The following is a 16,967-nucleotide window of genomic DNA, read 5'->3' on the forward strand; positions in this document are numbered from 1 at the left end:
ATGTATCTACCTCAGTCAGTCAGCCGTCCTTAACTTTCATATTTATAATTAAAATCATAGAAAATCTGACTGATCGCAGAAAAATACTGGGGCCTACCCATCCTTGTAAAGGATTATCCGAGAGAAACTGACGTCTAGCGATCGCGATTACTATAGCGATCACTATATATTACCGACAATGCATGCGCATTAGAGACAAATAGATGTTTGAGAATTACGATCGGCCAGCCGCAATTGTTGAGTGGTTGGTATGATGACGACGCAGAATCAAAGCCAGCTGAAAGGTTCGCAGTTCGAATCCCGCCCGGGACGCTATTTTTTACCTTACTTATTAAATTTTTTTTGAATGATTATATATATATTTCTTCACTTTCACACAAAGCTGTTATTAAACGTCCCAACATTCCCGGAGGTGTGTGGAGTCACGATTCGCTTGCTGCTGGGAATGGCGTATCAGCCAGCCGCCCCACACACGTTTTATTACTTTTCGCATAGCAAAATGAAAGTATTTGAGGTTTTGTGATTGTATTGTAATTGTTTTTCTTAAAAATAAATTTAAAGAAATGAATTTTTCACAAACGCAATGCCATTGCGAGTGCAAAATACCGTACTCCGAATATCACAATCAATAGTGATGCTTGTTCAATTCTTTTGAACAAGCGTTGTTTTCCCTCCGTATGTTTGAAGGAAAATCCAAAGAATCACCCGAAGAAAAAGTAAGAGGGGGAAAAAAAATAGAGCTTCGGGTGGGATTCGAACCATGAATCTGTCGTCCTACCAGCTACTCTACAATTGCAGCTAACCATTTGTAATTAAATATATCAATTCTCGAACATCTATTTGTCTCTGAGCATGCGCTCTCAGAATGGACAACTATAGTAATCGCGAGCGCTAGACGTTAGTTTCGCTTGGATATTCTTTTATATAAGCATGGGGGGATGGTAGAACTACACGTTGGGAATTTTACTGATGTGTTCTTTACCACAAACAAATAACAACTGTTAAAATTTCTAAATGAACTCAACAATTTTACTAATAATTATTGTTTATAAAATCTTAACTAATGTGACATCAAATTGATTTTTTTCATGCGGTACATTAATCAGAATTCAATCGCTGATTTTCATCGAAGAATTGTAAAAGTTTTATTTGATAGGTGGCGGAAAGGGTTCTACTTCATTGATGTTTCTCACATTTAATATACAAGGCGATTCTGAATACATGGGGCAAACTTCAAGATGTGATATAAAACACCTAAACAAGCACTTTTGTTCATAAGACTGTGTGGTCGAATAGTAATAGCAAAGGCAGTAGAGGGTGTTTTGGAGAGTGCATAAAGGCACTTCACCAAAAAAACATATTTTCAGACGGATTTGCTATCATTTATTCGAGGGTCCGTATGCACCTTCGAATTGGAGTTTGTTTTTTATTGGCGCAAAGACCATCAACGTTACGCTGCGTCAATGATCAAGTGCCATAATGACTTATGGTAGAATTTGCGTTACCAGTTGCACCACGAGAAAGCCTACCACATTATAATACTCTGCAACCTGGCGTACACAAGATCGGCCTTTAGAGGGGGCACATTAGGTTTGGGGAAAGTACAAAGAATCTCTCTCAGAGGAATTTTGAGTTACATTAGTAGTTCAAAAGCATTTGAAATTAACGGAAATTGATATAAAGATAACATATGGTATAGGATAAAGGTATATTTTCTTCTATTTTCATTCTTTACTAAAATACTTGAAAACATTTTTAATTATTGAATCTTGGGGAGGGCACGCCCCCCCCCCCATGGCCCCCCACAAGGGGGAGGCTGACAGGGCCCGGGACGATTCTCATCATTTTTTTGTTTTTTCATGCCATAAATTCACTATAAAGGGGCCCGTGAAAAGTCAAGTCTGGGGGCCCGCCAAATGTCCCATCCTAGGGGCCCCGCATCAGGATGTGGGGGCCATGCCCCCCCCCCCTGTTTTTTCCTGCGTACTAACTGGTCACAAACGTATGACCTCAGGGATGCTATTTCGCTGCTACGTCTAAGTAAAAAGGTAAGAAAAACTATAGCCACTACAATAGGGGTCCCTATCCAGTCGCCTTAAGAAAAACTATAGCTACTTAGAATAATCCTTATCAAGTCTCGCCTTAGGAAAAACTTATCTTTACGCTACGCGTATGTAGGCAACATAACGCGGGTAATCATGATTTTAAAAACTATAAAATGAGTTATTCTTGGATTTTCAATAAGCAAATTTTGTCTTTGGATTCAGAATATAAATATTAATTAATTTTCATATTCATCTCAAAAGTACGCAAAAGCGATACTTGATTGTGTGAATACGATTTTTAGTAAATGTTATGTAGGATTTTAATGTGTTATACGATATATATGTGACAAATAGCTCAATTATTTCAATTAAGAGTTCAGAATTTTTTCCCAAAACACATAAGAAAGAATATAAACAGGACCACTCTCCCACTTCAAAGAAGCGTTATTAAATTGATTTGATATATTTACTCTCATCAGGGCGTTTTTATTTAGAAAATTCTCTCGTGATATCGTAAATCATCATCCAAGGTGGTTGTGACCAACACTTTGGGAACCACTGTAGCAAAAAGTAACAGAGGTCAAGAAAGACAACTCTTTTCAGAAAGTTGTATCTTAAGGGAGGCAAAATATTATTCTCCTCAGGCGCAGAATTTCTAGGATCGGTCCTGCCTCTCACACATATGCGTCTCTTTTCTTTGTTCCCTTGCACTCATGAATTAATGAAAAATCACTATATTTTAAAAATTAGTTCTCTACCTGGATTATTCACTCGAATGCAGCCGATACGCTTAATGTTTTCTTCCCCAGTTTTGTAAAATAGCTTTTATAAAATTTTATAGTGTAATCCTGGCCTAAGGAAAAAAAACTTTGAAAAAATGATGTTTTAAGATATTAGTCTCCACCATAGGTGTACACAGAATTTCCCCCCCCCCCCCCCGCATACGCCAATGGTCTCCACTACTGGTTTTTTTCTTTGATAGATTTAATATTGAATAAAATATACTTACATGGATGTGGGAGCACCAATACCATTTGAATGCGTAGGGCCTTTGAATAACTGAAACAAACACAACAAAGAAAGAGACAGGTGGAAACAGCATATTCTTGCTTGAGCATCTTTTCGTTGTGATAAATTATCAAAAATTTATTCAATGATGTATTTACAGGCAGTTATGGTACAAATTGTGAAATTCAAAACATCTTACAAAGTACAAGCTGAAAAGGCAGAATTTTTGAGAATATTTTGAGAATGATTGAAATTTTTCCGTCTTTCTTCGCATGTTTTTTTTTTTTTCAAAGATGGAAATGGCGAGTAACTTTTTTTTTTTCCGAAGCATTTTTTTCTTGTTTTGAATTTATTTATTCCAGCATGTTCTTAAAGTTGAAAAAAGTTTTTTTTTCATGTTTGTCGACATATTATATTATATAGCCAGCCTTGTTCAAAAATCAAAAAGACATAAACCAAGGAGGTAAAAGAAAGCCAAATACTCTTGTCATTATATTACATATACAAGAAAGATCAATTTTTGCATATTTTATTTAGTACTGGCCATTTCTGAAAAATCGCAAATTCCACACTAAGAAGAGTATGAATTTTGTGAATTACATTATTCAGTTCTTAGTATGTTCCGAAGCTAATAAAATTTTAGTTTTTTTTTCTCTTTTTAAATGCTAGAAGGAGCATCAATTTGGAAATGCTCCCTCATAACTATTCAGAGGCGTCATCTAGTCTTTGTTCTAATATTGGATTAGTTATTAATTCTAAACTAACTCATTCCCCGCTCATAATAACCGGCGAGTGATGATTGATTGATTGAATCTAGAAATTCACTCTTTGTGACTTTACACAAAATTGGTAACTTTCTCATCTTTATTTATTTTGCTCGAAAGAGGTTGGATAAAAATAAATCATACATGATCGATAATGCAGAGTAATTGAAAAGGATAAGCAACTTGTGTCTCCCCTCTCATCCCTTTATATTTTGCTCAGGCACTAAAGTTTGTGATAATCAAGGCGATTTATCAATTAATGCTTTAAAAATATGCAAAAAATAAAAGCAAAGTCTCCTGTTAAAGAAAAGAAACCTTATTCAGAATGAACTTGAGGTTCCGATAAAAATAACTCTGGAGTACACTCTGGAGTACGACTGTAAAATCCTTCACTTTTGGACACAGTAGTCGAAAAGTGGAAACAAAAACTTTACTTTTAAATTTGGAGAACATTTTGTTCCTTGATTTGAATGCTATTTCCATCCTACTTGGATTGTAATGGAACAGACAATTCATTTTTGATTTTAGTCTCCCTCCAGTAACGTTTCTAGATACGAGTAAAGAGCATGATATAGAACCAAATGCGCAGGAATATCTTTCTCACTACATACTTATTTATAGTAATGCTTTGTTAATGATCAATATGAAAAACATATGGTTTATTTTTTTCACCAGAACCTCGGTTTTTTTAAATGCAAAATATGTATTCTGATACACACACACATACATATATATATTATATATACTGTGAACAAGGGTTAAAAATTTGAAGATTGCAGAAAAACTTAAGCAGCAACGATAATGACGGATATAAAACTCATCTTAAATACTCTGTATAATTTTTTTCCATCAGATTTATTTAAATACTTTCGAAGCTTTGGTGGATACTTGAAGTGCTAATAGACATTAGAACTTGTATTTCTAGGCAAAGCTGAAATTGTTTTGCAGCTTCTGACGCACAACCTCATAACAGTTGATAACAAGGCAGAAAGGCACATGTTAATGAAATGAAAAAGAAAGTTTGACTTTTCCTATTAGTCTTTCTTTATTTTTCTTCTTCCTCACACAGGCTCTGTTGACGCTCATCAGACAGTTTGTAATACCAGGCACGACGTCTCAACACCTTTGTACAAGGTTTATGCGTTTTGTCATTTAATGAGAAGGGATAATGTTTATATATATATATATATAATGGTGAAACAGAGGATCAACCAAAAAACTGAATACTCCTCCATTTTATATTGATTTGTGCAAATTCGAATAGGCACTACGTTCTCTTTCAATTCCTTCCTTGCCGCATTCGGTGAATTTTCAAGAATAAAGAGAAAAATAGCATAAAGCACGAGTCAGATGATTCAGACAAAGTTATTTATCACTCTAGTATTGCTAAATTTGTGGCGTTGTGTGTTGTTTCAAATCTAAACTCATAGCTGATCAGCGGTTTCCCCTATTGAGGCAAATGTGGCTCCGGTCCATCCTACTGCAGGAAAAACCGGTAAAAGCTAAGTAACAAGTAGCAGAGGAATCCGTTGACAACTTGCATATCACAAAAACGAGAGGAATACGAGTCCATTACGTTCCCTTCTTTTATTCTCTCTTTGTCTTTCCTTGGTTTAAGCAATGAAAAAGTTTTGAAACATTGCTTAAAATTTTAAACAAAATGCTCTCTTTCAGGCAGGCACATATTTCTTCGATTCCATCTATTTGTATGAAAGCTGTTGAGGCAGCTCCCTCTTAAAGTTGTTTTCTTTCTTGCCAATACTCTTTGTCACTGTCAACTTTTTCGGAAGCATTACACACACATCTTGATCAATGAGCTGCTATGCACTTGGAGGTTTTCCAAAATAATTAAAATTATCATTAAATTCAACAAGCTAACCATTCAACAAACTAGTAACATTAGTGAATCAGAAAAAACAACATTTTCCCCCTCCCAACATATTCTTTTTTTTTTCCTGATTTCCAACATCACATGGGCGAATTTTTTGCGATTTGTTTGTAAGAAGATGGTTCAAGTCAGGTCCTCCTACATAAAAAACGAAGGGAAAAGGAATGGTAAATATGTGTAATATACTATGTATCTTCTCGATAGCCCATATGGAAGCTGTAAAAATGTTTTCTCATTGATTTGCCTAGGTGGCAGTTAACAAATCGTTGTTACAACAAATAACAGAGATTAAAGTTTTTTTCACTTGATCCCATTTTTTTCAATAATTAAATGCACACAAATCGCATAAACAGAATCGACGAGAAAATCAACAAACGACACATGTTAAAATGATAAACAAAGCCACTCATACAGTCTCTTGACAACACATATGTCACTTAAAATTAATACTGGCAACAATCAACTAAATCACATACGCTTAGCAACGAATCATTATACATTTATATATATATGTATATATATAGCTGTATGCTATGTTTCCTCTCTTAATTTTTCTTCTTGCACATATGTACATATTTAGTGTAAATAGATATTGTAAACTAATATTTAGAAAAATAACAATGGAAAACACTGTTTTAGTCAACCAAGTACGCCGTGTTTGCAAGCAGACTAATACACAACCTCCGCATAGAGAATATAAAAATAGACACTTCAAGCAGCTGCGTTTGGCAAGTTTCTGCATGTATCACCCCCTAAAGTGTCGTGTCTGTACAGAGCCTAGGATATTGCCCTTTTTTAAATTTTAATTTAGATATCACACATCTGTCGAGCGACTAGTAACGCTTGGCGAACGCGAATGAATTATAACTTTGTGACCATTCTTCGTCACATGTCCGTCACTTTCGATTACAATAGCAGTTTGCTGTTGCTTAGGTTCGAGCGTGTTCTGGCCTCTATAACGCCGCCAGGCTTGCTGTATGACACGGGCACAGTATTCCTCTTTCTGACGCCAGAGTGTGCTGCTGATAGCTTCTAGACCACCTCTATCTTTATTGGGAACTACATCTGCCATTTCCGCTGTTTCTTCTATCACGTGACCTTTCCTTGCAAAGAAGTCCTTCGTTAGAGCATCCAGAATGTCAACACAATATATAAGGTCACCTTTGCATATTGCAATATCCATTGAGATGATTTTGTACTTATTAGGCTTTGGTATCTGCAACGGCTCCTCCAAAGCATCGAGGAAATCCGTGAGGTTCTCATACTTGATAAACTGTGTGCCATCGGGATCAAACCTCTGCCAGATCTCATAGTACATGTCATAATCATCAGCTGTTAGGCCTTCTTGCACATCCTCTGTAGCCTGACTGTAGTTCTCTAAGATGACAGCAATGTACATATTAATAATAATTAGGAAACTAATTATGAGATAGGAAACCAAGTAAGCCACTGCAATTCCTTTGCTACCACAATTTCCGGTGATTCCTTCTGCCTCGTTTGGCTTTTCACAGTCGTCTTCGTTCATGATGCCTGCAAGCACACTGTCCCATCCCGCAGATGTGGACATTTGAAACAGCAAGATAAAGCCATTTGGAAAAGTCTCAAAATTGAAGTTCTCTGTAATGCCATACTTTCTCTTTACATTCATGAAGAAAGACATGCCGAAGATAGCATAGATGAACATCACCAAAAATAGCAGAAGACAAATGTTGAACAAAGCTGGCAAGGACATAGCGAGTGCAAAAAGTAGAGTACGTATTCCTCGTGCACCCTTAACTAATCGGAGCACTCGGCCCACTTTCACTACACGAACAACTCTCAGAAGAGTAGGTGAGACAAAGTATTTTTCAATGAGGTCCTTGAGCACCACACCTGGAATTTAAAGATGGGAAAAAATCTTTTAGTAAATAATTCCAATCTATCAATAATTCTGCTAAAGAAAATGACAAACATAGAGGAGTATACCCAATTGAGTACTTCTGGATAGTAGGAAAACTGTAAGAAAAACAAATGCAGATGCATCATAACCAAACTCAAGTTAAAATTTGTAGTGAATGTTGAAAATTTAAAATTAATTCTAACTGCTAACAATCAGGGCCGTCTTAAGATCATCATGGGCCCCCGGGCCAAGTGGGTTTTCTAAGGCCCTACCAGGTAAATTCTAGAAAATTTCAACAGAATCTCATTTTTGTGAGGCCCTTCTTCTCTTGAGGTGCCCGGGTGAGCTCATGCGTTAAGACGGCACTGCTAACAATGGTATACTTTTGTATTCTTATAGTGGCAACACATGGGTTGTTTACATTTGCTTGTGTTTCATTTACATCAATCAGACAATGTTTTTTCTGTTTATTAAAATTCAACTTGACTCCCTGCATTTTCGTAAATTCAATACTTCAAAATGTTATGCTATCCAATTACCTTGTTCAATGCAGAAAGTTGATTATTTATTGGTCAAATGTGGATCCATCTCCCGGACTCCCAAAAAAAATTTTATGTCTCCCAAATTTCAACCATGATTCCAAAAAGTCCCCACTTTTTGGAGAAAGAATTATTCCTAAGGAATTTATTTGGTAAAAAAGATCATTGCTTTTTTTATGCCTGAAATTATGTCACAAGCATAATATAAATTGTTGCCATTTCGTCAAATTACAAAAAAAAAAAAATTTGGGGGAAGGGGGAGGGGCAGGAATTGAAAAAATTTGCCAAACAGCTAGAATTAATGTGGTCTTTTGACATCCAAAATTAGAAAGAAGATCTGTATCTGCTTCGACGATATTTCCCGTTGAGTCTGTATAAGTGCTATGAGCTGGACGGCTTCTTCTTGTTGGCAAGATTTGATTTGAGAATTATAATGGCAGGTAATTTAACCTACTGGTTGGCAATGACTGACTATTTGGCACTAATGATTATTTGCACGATGTTGTGTTTCTGCAAAGGGAAAAAATACCTACAGTTTTACTTTTATTAATGAAAAATCCCTTTATTGTTTTTGAAAATCCCTTTTACATTCATTTTTGTACAGAATTTGGATGTGCACAAAGTTAGCAATAGTTATATAGCAGCTATAATATATGATTGGTTCGAGTGTTCATGGTGAACCAAACCAGCATATTCTTACCTGCAAGTCTGGCAGAGATATGTGGAATGCTTTATACATTGTTTATGAACAGAAAAACAAAAGATACTTTGCAGAGGCGGATTCAACGGCGGGAGCCCAGACTTCTAAAGGGCCCCAATAAACCCAAACTTCACACTTTCTTCTAATTTATATAAGGCGCCTAATATTTTCTTTTGCACCCAGGGCCTCGGTCGACTTTAATCCGTCACTGATACTTGGACATTGTATTTGCAATTGTCCAGATATAATAATTATCCTGCTGACAGTATCGCCTCACATGCAAAGGTGGATTTAACGGTGGGCTATCCGGGCCCTCAACTTCTGAAGGGCCCCAAAAAACCTAAACTTTACACTTTTTCTAATTTAAGGGGCCAAATATTTTCTTTTGCGCCCGGGGCCTAAACCGACTTTAATCCACCACTGCTCACATGGGTAAAAAGTATGACATTTTTTTTTTGGCAAGATGAGATTTGTAAGAAAAGATAAGGCTTCCTGTTTCGATGTTGCTGAATAAGATACTCAATACCCTTCTGAATGAGTATCTCAAGTTCCAAACCGCTTGGGAATCAGTTCCACATAAAGAAAGAAGTGCAGCAAGTTTGACTGAACGTCTAAGGCTTCAATAGCAAAATACTTCTTTTTTTATGTGGAACTGATTCCCCCATTGATTCCCAAGCGGTTTAAAACTTGAGCTACTCATTCGGAAGGGCATTGAGTATATTATTCAGTAACATCGAATTGACTATATCTTCACTCGTGTAGCAACTTTGATTCAAGATTGCTACATGAGTAAAGATGTAGTCAATTCGATGTTGCTGAATAAGATACTCAATGCCCTTCCTAATGAGTATCTCAAGTTCTAAATTGCTTGGGAATCAATTGGGGAATCAGTTCCACATAAAACAGAAGTATTTTGCTATTGAAGCCTTAACGTTCAGGAACTTTGACTCAACGTCAAAGGCTTCACAAGCAAAGACTTGAAGAACAGAAATCTCATAGTTCAGAACCAAGCACCACAGAATTTATTGAAAAAAATACTAGTTATATGGCTTATAAGGTTATCATTTGTCCTTCTTTTTGGTGTCATTTCAAGCAACCTCCCATGTTTTAGAAAATTTGTCCCTTTGTCCTCCTTTCCAGGTTTCCGGAATCATTCTATTTTTCTTTTTAGGGGATTTTTTTTTACTCTGACACATATATCTCCTCAATGGCATGAGTGTTTGCATGTGTGTGTGTTTTCCCACACATTTTTACACGCTCTGACCAACATGCTTGAAATTCCTAGACGAATCCATGTTGCATCCCTCCAAGCAGAGCAGATGCTATCCAAGTAGTCACCTGACGTCAAATATGATGTGAAAATTTGGTAATTTTCTCTAAATGACATTAGTAAAAAAAAATAAAAAAACCACATCATTTCAAAGTCATTTAATGGCCATGGACAATAAAGGTCACAAGAAATAACATGGTACTTGATGAAATTATATTAAATGGCGCAAATGATTTTGCAGCATAAAAATAATGAATTTCTTTTGAACTGGAAAGTTCTATTCCAGACGAAAATATCCAAAATTATAAAAAATGTTTGTAAATGAAAATTGAGAGAGTGTTTCAAAATTGTTACTCTTAGGCCTATTCGTTACAGATTGTCACAAGAAAAATGAAAGTATTGTGATTTTGTTTGAATGGAAATGTAAAACTTTTAAATGAGTATAATTTGTTCATATAAAACTTATCAACATGATATATAAATTATAATTGAATCCATATGTTTTCTAAGGAAGATCAGAGGATCTGTGAAATCTGTCACCGATTGAAAAAGATGCAGTGGGTTCTTTGACGTGTACAATGAACTAAAAAATTGCGGGGCGGAGGGGGGGGGGGCGGCGGCGGCTATGATCATTACTTACACTTATCCCATAAACAGAGACGTCAGAAGTAATTTGAAATTGTGGGTACACGTCCTAAACTTTATGTAGAAATTTTTTATTTTTGTACCAGTTCTGGGGGTGCTTAGACCGATGCCACAAATTCCTGTCACCCACAGCATCTCTGGCTCTGATGTAACTGCTCATAAAGCTGAAGTAAAAATTAGACAAATTTTATTAAATAATTCATTCAAATTTGTTTCTTGTGCTCCATAGCTGCACAAGTATTCTCAAGGTCAATTCTCAGCTACCTCGTTGGGAATTTTGCCTGTTGTGGCGTTGTATTTGTATAAGTAAGAAGAAGCAAAATTTTTCCTTTGCCTTTATTTGACCGTTTCAGAAAAATTACTGATAGGGGCACCCAAATTCAGGCTTGTTTCACTTATAGCAGAGTTTATTCTTGCTTCCGGTACTATGTGCCCCAAGCCCTGTCTGTTCCCTCAAGTTTTCTCAACATATTTGTTGTCAAGGTACGGCTCAAAAGCGTGATATCATGTGGATTTTTACCATTGGAAATTTTTTTAAAATTTTGTGGCTGACTTAAGTGTAAGCTACCACTCCTTACAACCTGCCGTCCAGGTGCATGGCACCCCATTGCACCCTTACTTAAGCTGCCCCTTATACTTTTGTAATTGACACTAAGGTGCGAATTCGCAGACTTGAAAAATCTGTAGTTTATCACATGATTACATACAGTATTTTGCATTAAAATAAATGTCATACAAATAAAAGGGAAAATCTAGGGACTTTTTATTTTGGGACTGCATTGGATGGCCATATATAAATTTCATTTACCATGATGCATTTTTCCCAGTCCCGATTTTTTTAGCAATAATTAGCAACTTTGCTTGCTTTTGGCATCATATTTGGCAACAATTACTGATTTTCATACTTGAAAAATTCTGATTTCCCATATTTTTCCAGAGAAAATGTGGTCAGTCTGGCAGCGTAAGGACTGAAGGAGTATTTTCTATAAGGAATTTTTCAATTCAAACGAAGAACAATTTGAGGACTTATAAGGATTTTTCTTATGAAGATAAAAAAAAATTGAAAGAATCTGATTTCTGAAAATTTTAATAAGGCTGAAAAATTGGAAGCATTGACATATGTAGTTTGCTTAGATTTATTTGTTTTGTTTGCATTTCGTTTAGATCAGACGTCACATGTTTCTCTGTCTATTTAAATTCAATTTGATTTTTTGTAATTTTTTTGTAAATTCAATAAAAAATCGTTAAGCACCCTGCAAGCTTCAGAAATCTGCTTGTGTCTTCACACGCACAGTTTTTTTAAAAATCAATTTAGCACTAAAAGGAAAACTTGCAGCTGATAATTTGTAGAAACTTGAAAGATTTAGCATCTTCCTGCAGAAAAAAAATCAAGCTGCACTCCATGTAGGTGCACCTCATAGTTTGGAGAGAGACCCCCCCCTACAATAAACCATAATTTTCTTGCATAATACATATTACAGACTGTAAAAAAATTGGAGCAGAAATAACTATTGAAAAACATTTAAAATTCAAAAGAATAATTGTATATCATCATGTCTGACTTCATGTATCAAAAATAGACAAAAAAAATGTTATAAAGAACATTGTATGGTATTCGAGTCTAAAAAAGACAGGAGGGAAGAAAATTACCTACCTAAAATAGAAAGTGTTACAACTACGAAGTCAAATACATTCCAAGGCTCTTTGAAGTAATACCAGCGAAAGGCAAAAATCTTGAGCACACACTCTGATGTAAATATAGCAATAAAGAATATATTTAGTCTCTCCAGAACAGAGTCAAATGTTTCTTCCATCTGGAAATGGTCCATAGACATCACCACCATATTCAGGCCAATAAATAACATAATGGCCATGTCGAATTTTGTGTTGGTGGTCAAGTCGAAAACTATTGCTTGAGGTTTGAACTGTAGCAAAAAAATGAAAAATAAAAAATAATAATAATAAGTAATGTTCAAACACATTTTTCTCAAAACATCCAATATTGAGTTACCTGGTAGTAACCCATGGCTAAAACTACAAATGTTTTATTGCATATGTAATATGAATAGGAAATTTAAAAAAATTGATCATTCCAACACAAATAATACTTTATACACTTCCAAAATGCATTCCAGAAAGTATTTGTTGAAGCATTGTTACTGGTACTAGTTGGCTGTAAATAGAAATTTTATAGGGGGGGTGGGGGGCAAACACGATTTTGATGCCCCTTCCCCACTGTGAAGTTTGATCATTTTAGAACAGTGTTTCTTTTCCCCCATAAAATTTTCAGCCTCCAACAGTTTGCCATCTGGGACAGTTGCCCCACCCCCTCTAGTTTTGGCCCGGAGGAAGTACAGTTCTTTGACAATTTCAAACATCAAAGACATTTAAGGATAAATCTAAGATAAAATTTTAAAGAAGCTTGTCATACAAGGCGAAAACTTAAAATTGTTTAAGCTGAAATAAATAATACACCATTGGTTATAGAAACATACTTTACATGCATTTTAGGAAAAAGTATTCCAAAAACTTCCCATTTTAGATATATCTAATTTCTTCGACTAGGAAGCCCATTAATATTGACAAATAAGAAATGATCCAAAATAAATCCAGTCGTTTTATCTACAACTGCAGGTCTTCCTTTGTATCAGTTTCCGAATTAAACATGAATTTTTAATCTTCACCATCTCCCTACTCACTTCCTGATTAACTATGCTATATAAGATTCTCCATGGTCATCTAAACTTTGGTTACATAGTATTCTAATCAAGCTATCCTACTTCTCTAACAAACTTAACTGTCCCCAAAAATTAAATCTTATTTTTGCTTCTACTGACTGTCTTAAATACAGCTCATACCATAGTTGACTGGAACAATCTTCCTTCCAATATCATTGACCCTCCCATGACCGCTGAATTTTTGTGCAACATGAAACAGTATTTCTGTTACAATCAGATGCATTATCTTAGGTCTCGGCTTAGAATATTATGCAAATAAATAAATGTACCAAGATACAAATTTAATTTTTTTATGCTGTGGTCTAACTTTTTGATTAAAAGATTGTTGCTGACTCTTCCTAGCTTAGCAGTAAAAACTTCCACAATTCGAATTAGAATGGTAACTTAGATATTTGATTTCTCAAATCACTGAAAATGAGGGAAAAAACAGCCCATATTAAAGGACAGATTTTTTTGTATGTCACAGAACATGCATCCCAGCTTCTAGGGGGCATCAATAACCTTTGTCAGAGGCAAACTGGTGATATTTATGTGTACTGGTTCAGTATTTGGAAGTGGTTCTTAGAATATCCTGTGGAGCAACAGGTAAACATTGACTGAGGCAAGGGAGCCAATGATGGCAAACATTTAAGAACCATTGTTGTAATTGGTCTGTTGAACAATCATGTTGCCAATATTTTAACTGTTTTGGGGTCTACAAAGACTGAAACTCTGCAGGGCATCAACTGGCTCACTTTAATAAAAATAGTAGGACACAAGTGTGACGATTATAGTTACGATAATTTAGTCAAATGGGATAACCTCACATGCAATGTTTGATAGTATAATAAAGAAAATTGACTTTAAAATCATAATTAATGAGATTAATTTCAGTATATATATAAAATTTCTTAATTATTATGACTGTACATCAAACCTTTCTTTGGCATCTTCACAGCATTATTTCAGCATCCTATAAGATTGAATCAAGCCAAAAAGAAAAACACAGAGGATGTGACAGAAATGACTTAACTGCTTCGCGTTCAAGCTGTTGGCGATAAATTTGAATGATCTGTATTAGACGTATAGACAATAAATGGGGGTGGCCTTGTTCCATGTTTAAAAAGGAAGAAAGGGAAAGAGAGAAAAAAAGGAAATAAGGGTGGGGAGGGACAATACAGAGAGATATTGGATAAGAGAATATTATTACAGTGCCTTGCTTTTTTGTCCTCACCTACAAACTTGTTTTGTAGTTATTTTTACTTGTTCTTTTTCTCACTTCAATGTACAGTATATGTATAATAGAAGGATTAGCTCTGAGAAAGATACATTATATGTGTGTGGGGGGGAGGATGCTGTGGAGAATGAGGAAGGGAAAAAACTGAGGAGAACCACCATTGTTATCTCAGTTGCTTATTAACAGTTTATCACTATTTCGCTAAGATATCACGATGGCGGAGATATCTTAATCACTGCCAGCACGATATTGATGGCGGTGATATCTAAATCACTACCAGCATGATATTGATGGCGGTGATATCTAAATCACTGCCATCATGATATTGATGGCGGTGGTGATATCTAAATCACTGCCATCAATATCATGATGGCAGTGGTGATATCAATGGCCTTGAATGGGGACACACACAATTTTTTTTTCATATGGTTACAGTAAACCTTTGCCTCAAGGAAAAAAAGAGGTTGAAGGAAAGTCAGCTAGATTGAATTTATTCCACTGGCATTTGGACGCAATATTACGTCCCTGATCGTAAAGGGAGATAATAATAAAATAATTTTTTACCAAGACTAGCAACCACAGATAATTCTTTTTCGTCTCTCCCCGCAATAGATTACATTCTTTTTTCCAGGGATGTTTCTAAGTCCAATTTGTCAACTGTTCAATATTAATCAGATCAATTACTCTGTAGAGCAGGCATCTTCAACTCATTGCTCACAAGCACTTGCTCCCTGAAGCACCCAGTGTGCTTTATGCTTGTGAGCACTTGATCAACATTCCAATTAAATACCTTGTACAAAGTGCATTCAAGGATTGAAATCATTTGGATTTCATACATTCATATGTCAAACTTGCCGTAAGTGTGCTCCTTTTTTTTATGATGGGGTACAGGCAGTGCTCGTGACTAGAAGAAGGTTGAAGACCTCTGCTTTAGAGGTTTGATCTTGAATGTTTGTATCAAATAACAATAAATTCTGTGATATTCGACTCATTCTTTTTTGCTTGAATGTTCTATGCCATCATCTATCTGATATAATCACAACTGATCTAATATTTTGCCCTTGTCACAGTCACATTCAGAACAAACAGAACATCCAATAAGTTAGGCATCAAAAAGATACATAGCTCTCTTTCTCAATGTACAGCAAATTATGAAGACATGCAATTTTTTTAAGAATGATGCTTTTTTGAGACCATCACACTTCCAAAAGCACTGGGCAAAATGTGGAAATCACAACTTGCAATGTAAATAAATCGATAGGGAAAACATAGTTTTATTGCACTGTCCATTCTTTTGTAAAGGGATTTGTGTACATTTAGACTGTTCATAGTTAATATGATCATTTCTGAAAAATGAAGCACTTTCAATGTAGCTCTTTGCAAAGCTTTGTAAACATTGTTTACGTCTCTGCATGACTTTAAAATACCAAATACAATTGAACATTATTGAGTAACATCAGAATCACGAAACAAAGAATAGGATTATGTATGCAACTACTTTGTTATGCAAACTGTTGTTTCACCTATACACAAAATATGAACCATAATTTTGAAAGATGAATGCCAGTTACTTTACATTGAATAGTCCAAGACCACTAAGTAGTCAATACAAAATGTTTGTTCCATCTAGACACAAGTTTTAATAACTGATCAAAACATAGACAGAAAATAAGTTTTCGAACCTTTCAATTGAGCAAAAGGAAAAGTTAATAAACCAAATAAACATACAACCCCAAAAATCCTGGAAAAAACAATACAATATTCTGCTTTGGCAAAACCAATTTGCAATCTGCCATATTTGTATCATTAAGCAATATATTTTGATAGTTATTTCTTCATTCACAAAAAGCTTCACAATTTTTTTACAGGATTTGGTAAAATCAAAAAAGGCAAAATCGAGAAAGTAGGACATAATAAACATGCACCCATAAGAACACAAAAAAGGGGAGGGGAAGCCATAAATACTACTGCATGTATAGAAAAACTGGTATTATATTAAATTTATACTGTTGAACATAAATCTGCAAAGAAATGTTTTAAAACCTTCCTACGTATCAAAAAATATAATAATGCATCATTCACGTATCACCTGTGTATGTACGTAGAAATACAGAGAGCTGTTATACTATCAACATGTAAGGTATCAAAAAGAGTAATAAAAACCCTTCACTCATGTACCATATTTTAACGTGTATAACAAGCAGTTTTTGCCAACAATTGGGTCCTGAAAGTAGGGGGAAGTTTCTTATACATGGATACCATTACAGACCAGAGA

General features: G+C 35.3%; 1 protein-coding gene across 11 annotated transcripts in view; it reads right to left on the reverse strand.

Moving 5' to 3' along the window:
* Positions 1–3,148: 3,148 nt before the first annotated feature.
* Positions 3,149–16,967, reverse strand: part of LOC149088024 (sodium channel protein para-like) — a 270,116-nt gene continuing 256,297 nt past the window's right edge. For all 11 annotated transcript variants that reach the window (XM_089243934.1, XM_089243917.1, XM_089243900.1 and 8 more), the window contains 2 exons: positions 12,393–12,663; positions 3,149–7,577 (listed from right to left, as the gene is read on the reverse strand). In XM_089243934.1, coding sequence (XP_089100060.1) covers positions 6,520–7,577; positions 12,393–12,663 — 1,329 coding nt within the window. In that variant the 3' untranslated portion in view covers positions 3,149–6,519. The remainder of the gene's footprint in view (positions 7,578–12,392; positions 12,664–16,967) is intronic.

This window comes from Pholcus phalangioides, unplaced genomic scaffold (assembly GCF_987345545.1).
Source record: "Pholcus phalangioides strain wild (caught in Gottingen) unplaced genomic scaffold, Ppha-v1.0 ptg000003l_1, whole genome shotgun sequence".
Classification (NCBI taxonomy): Eukaryota; Metazoa; Arthropoda; class Arachnida; order Araneae; family Pholcidae; genus Pholcus; species Pholcus phalangioides.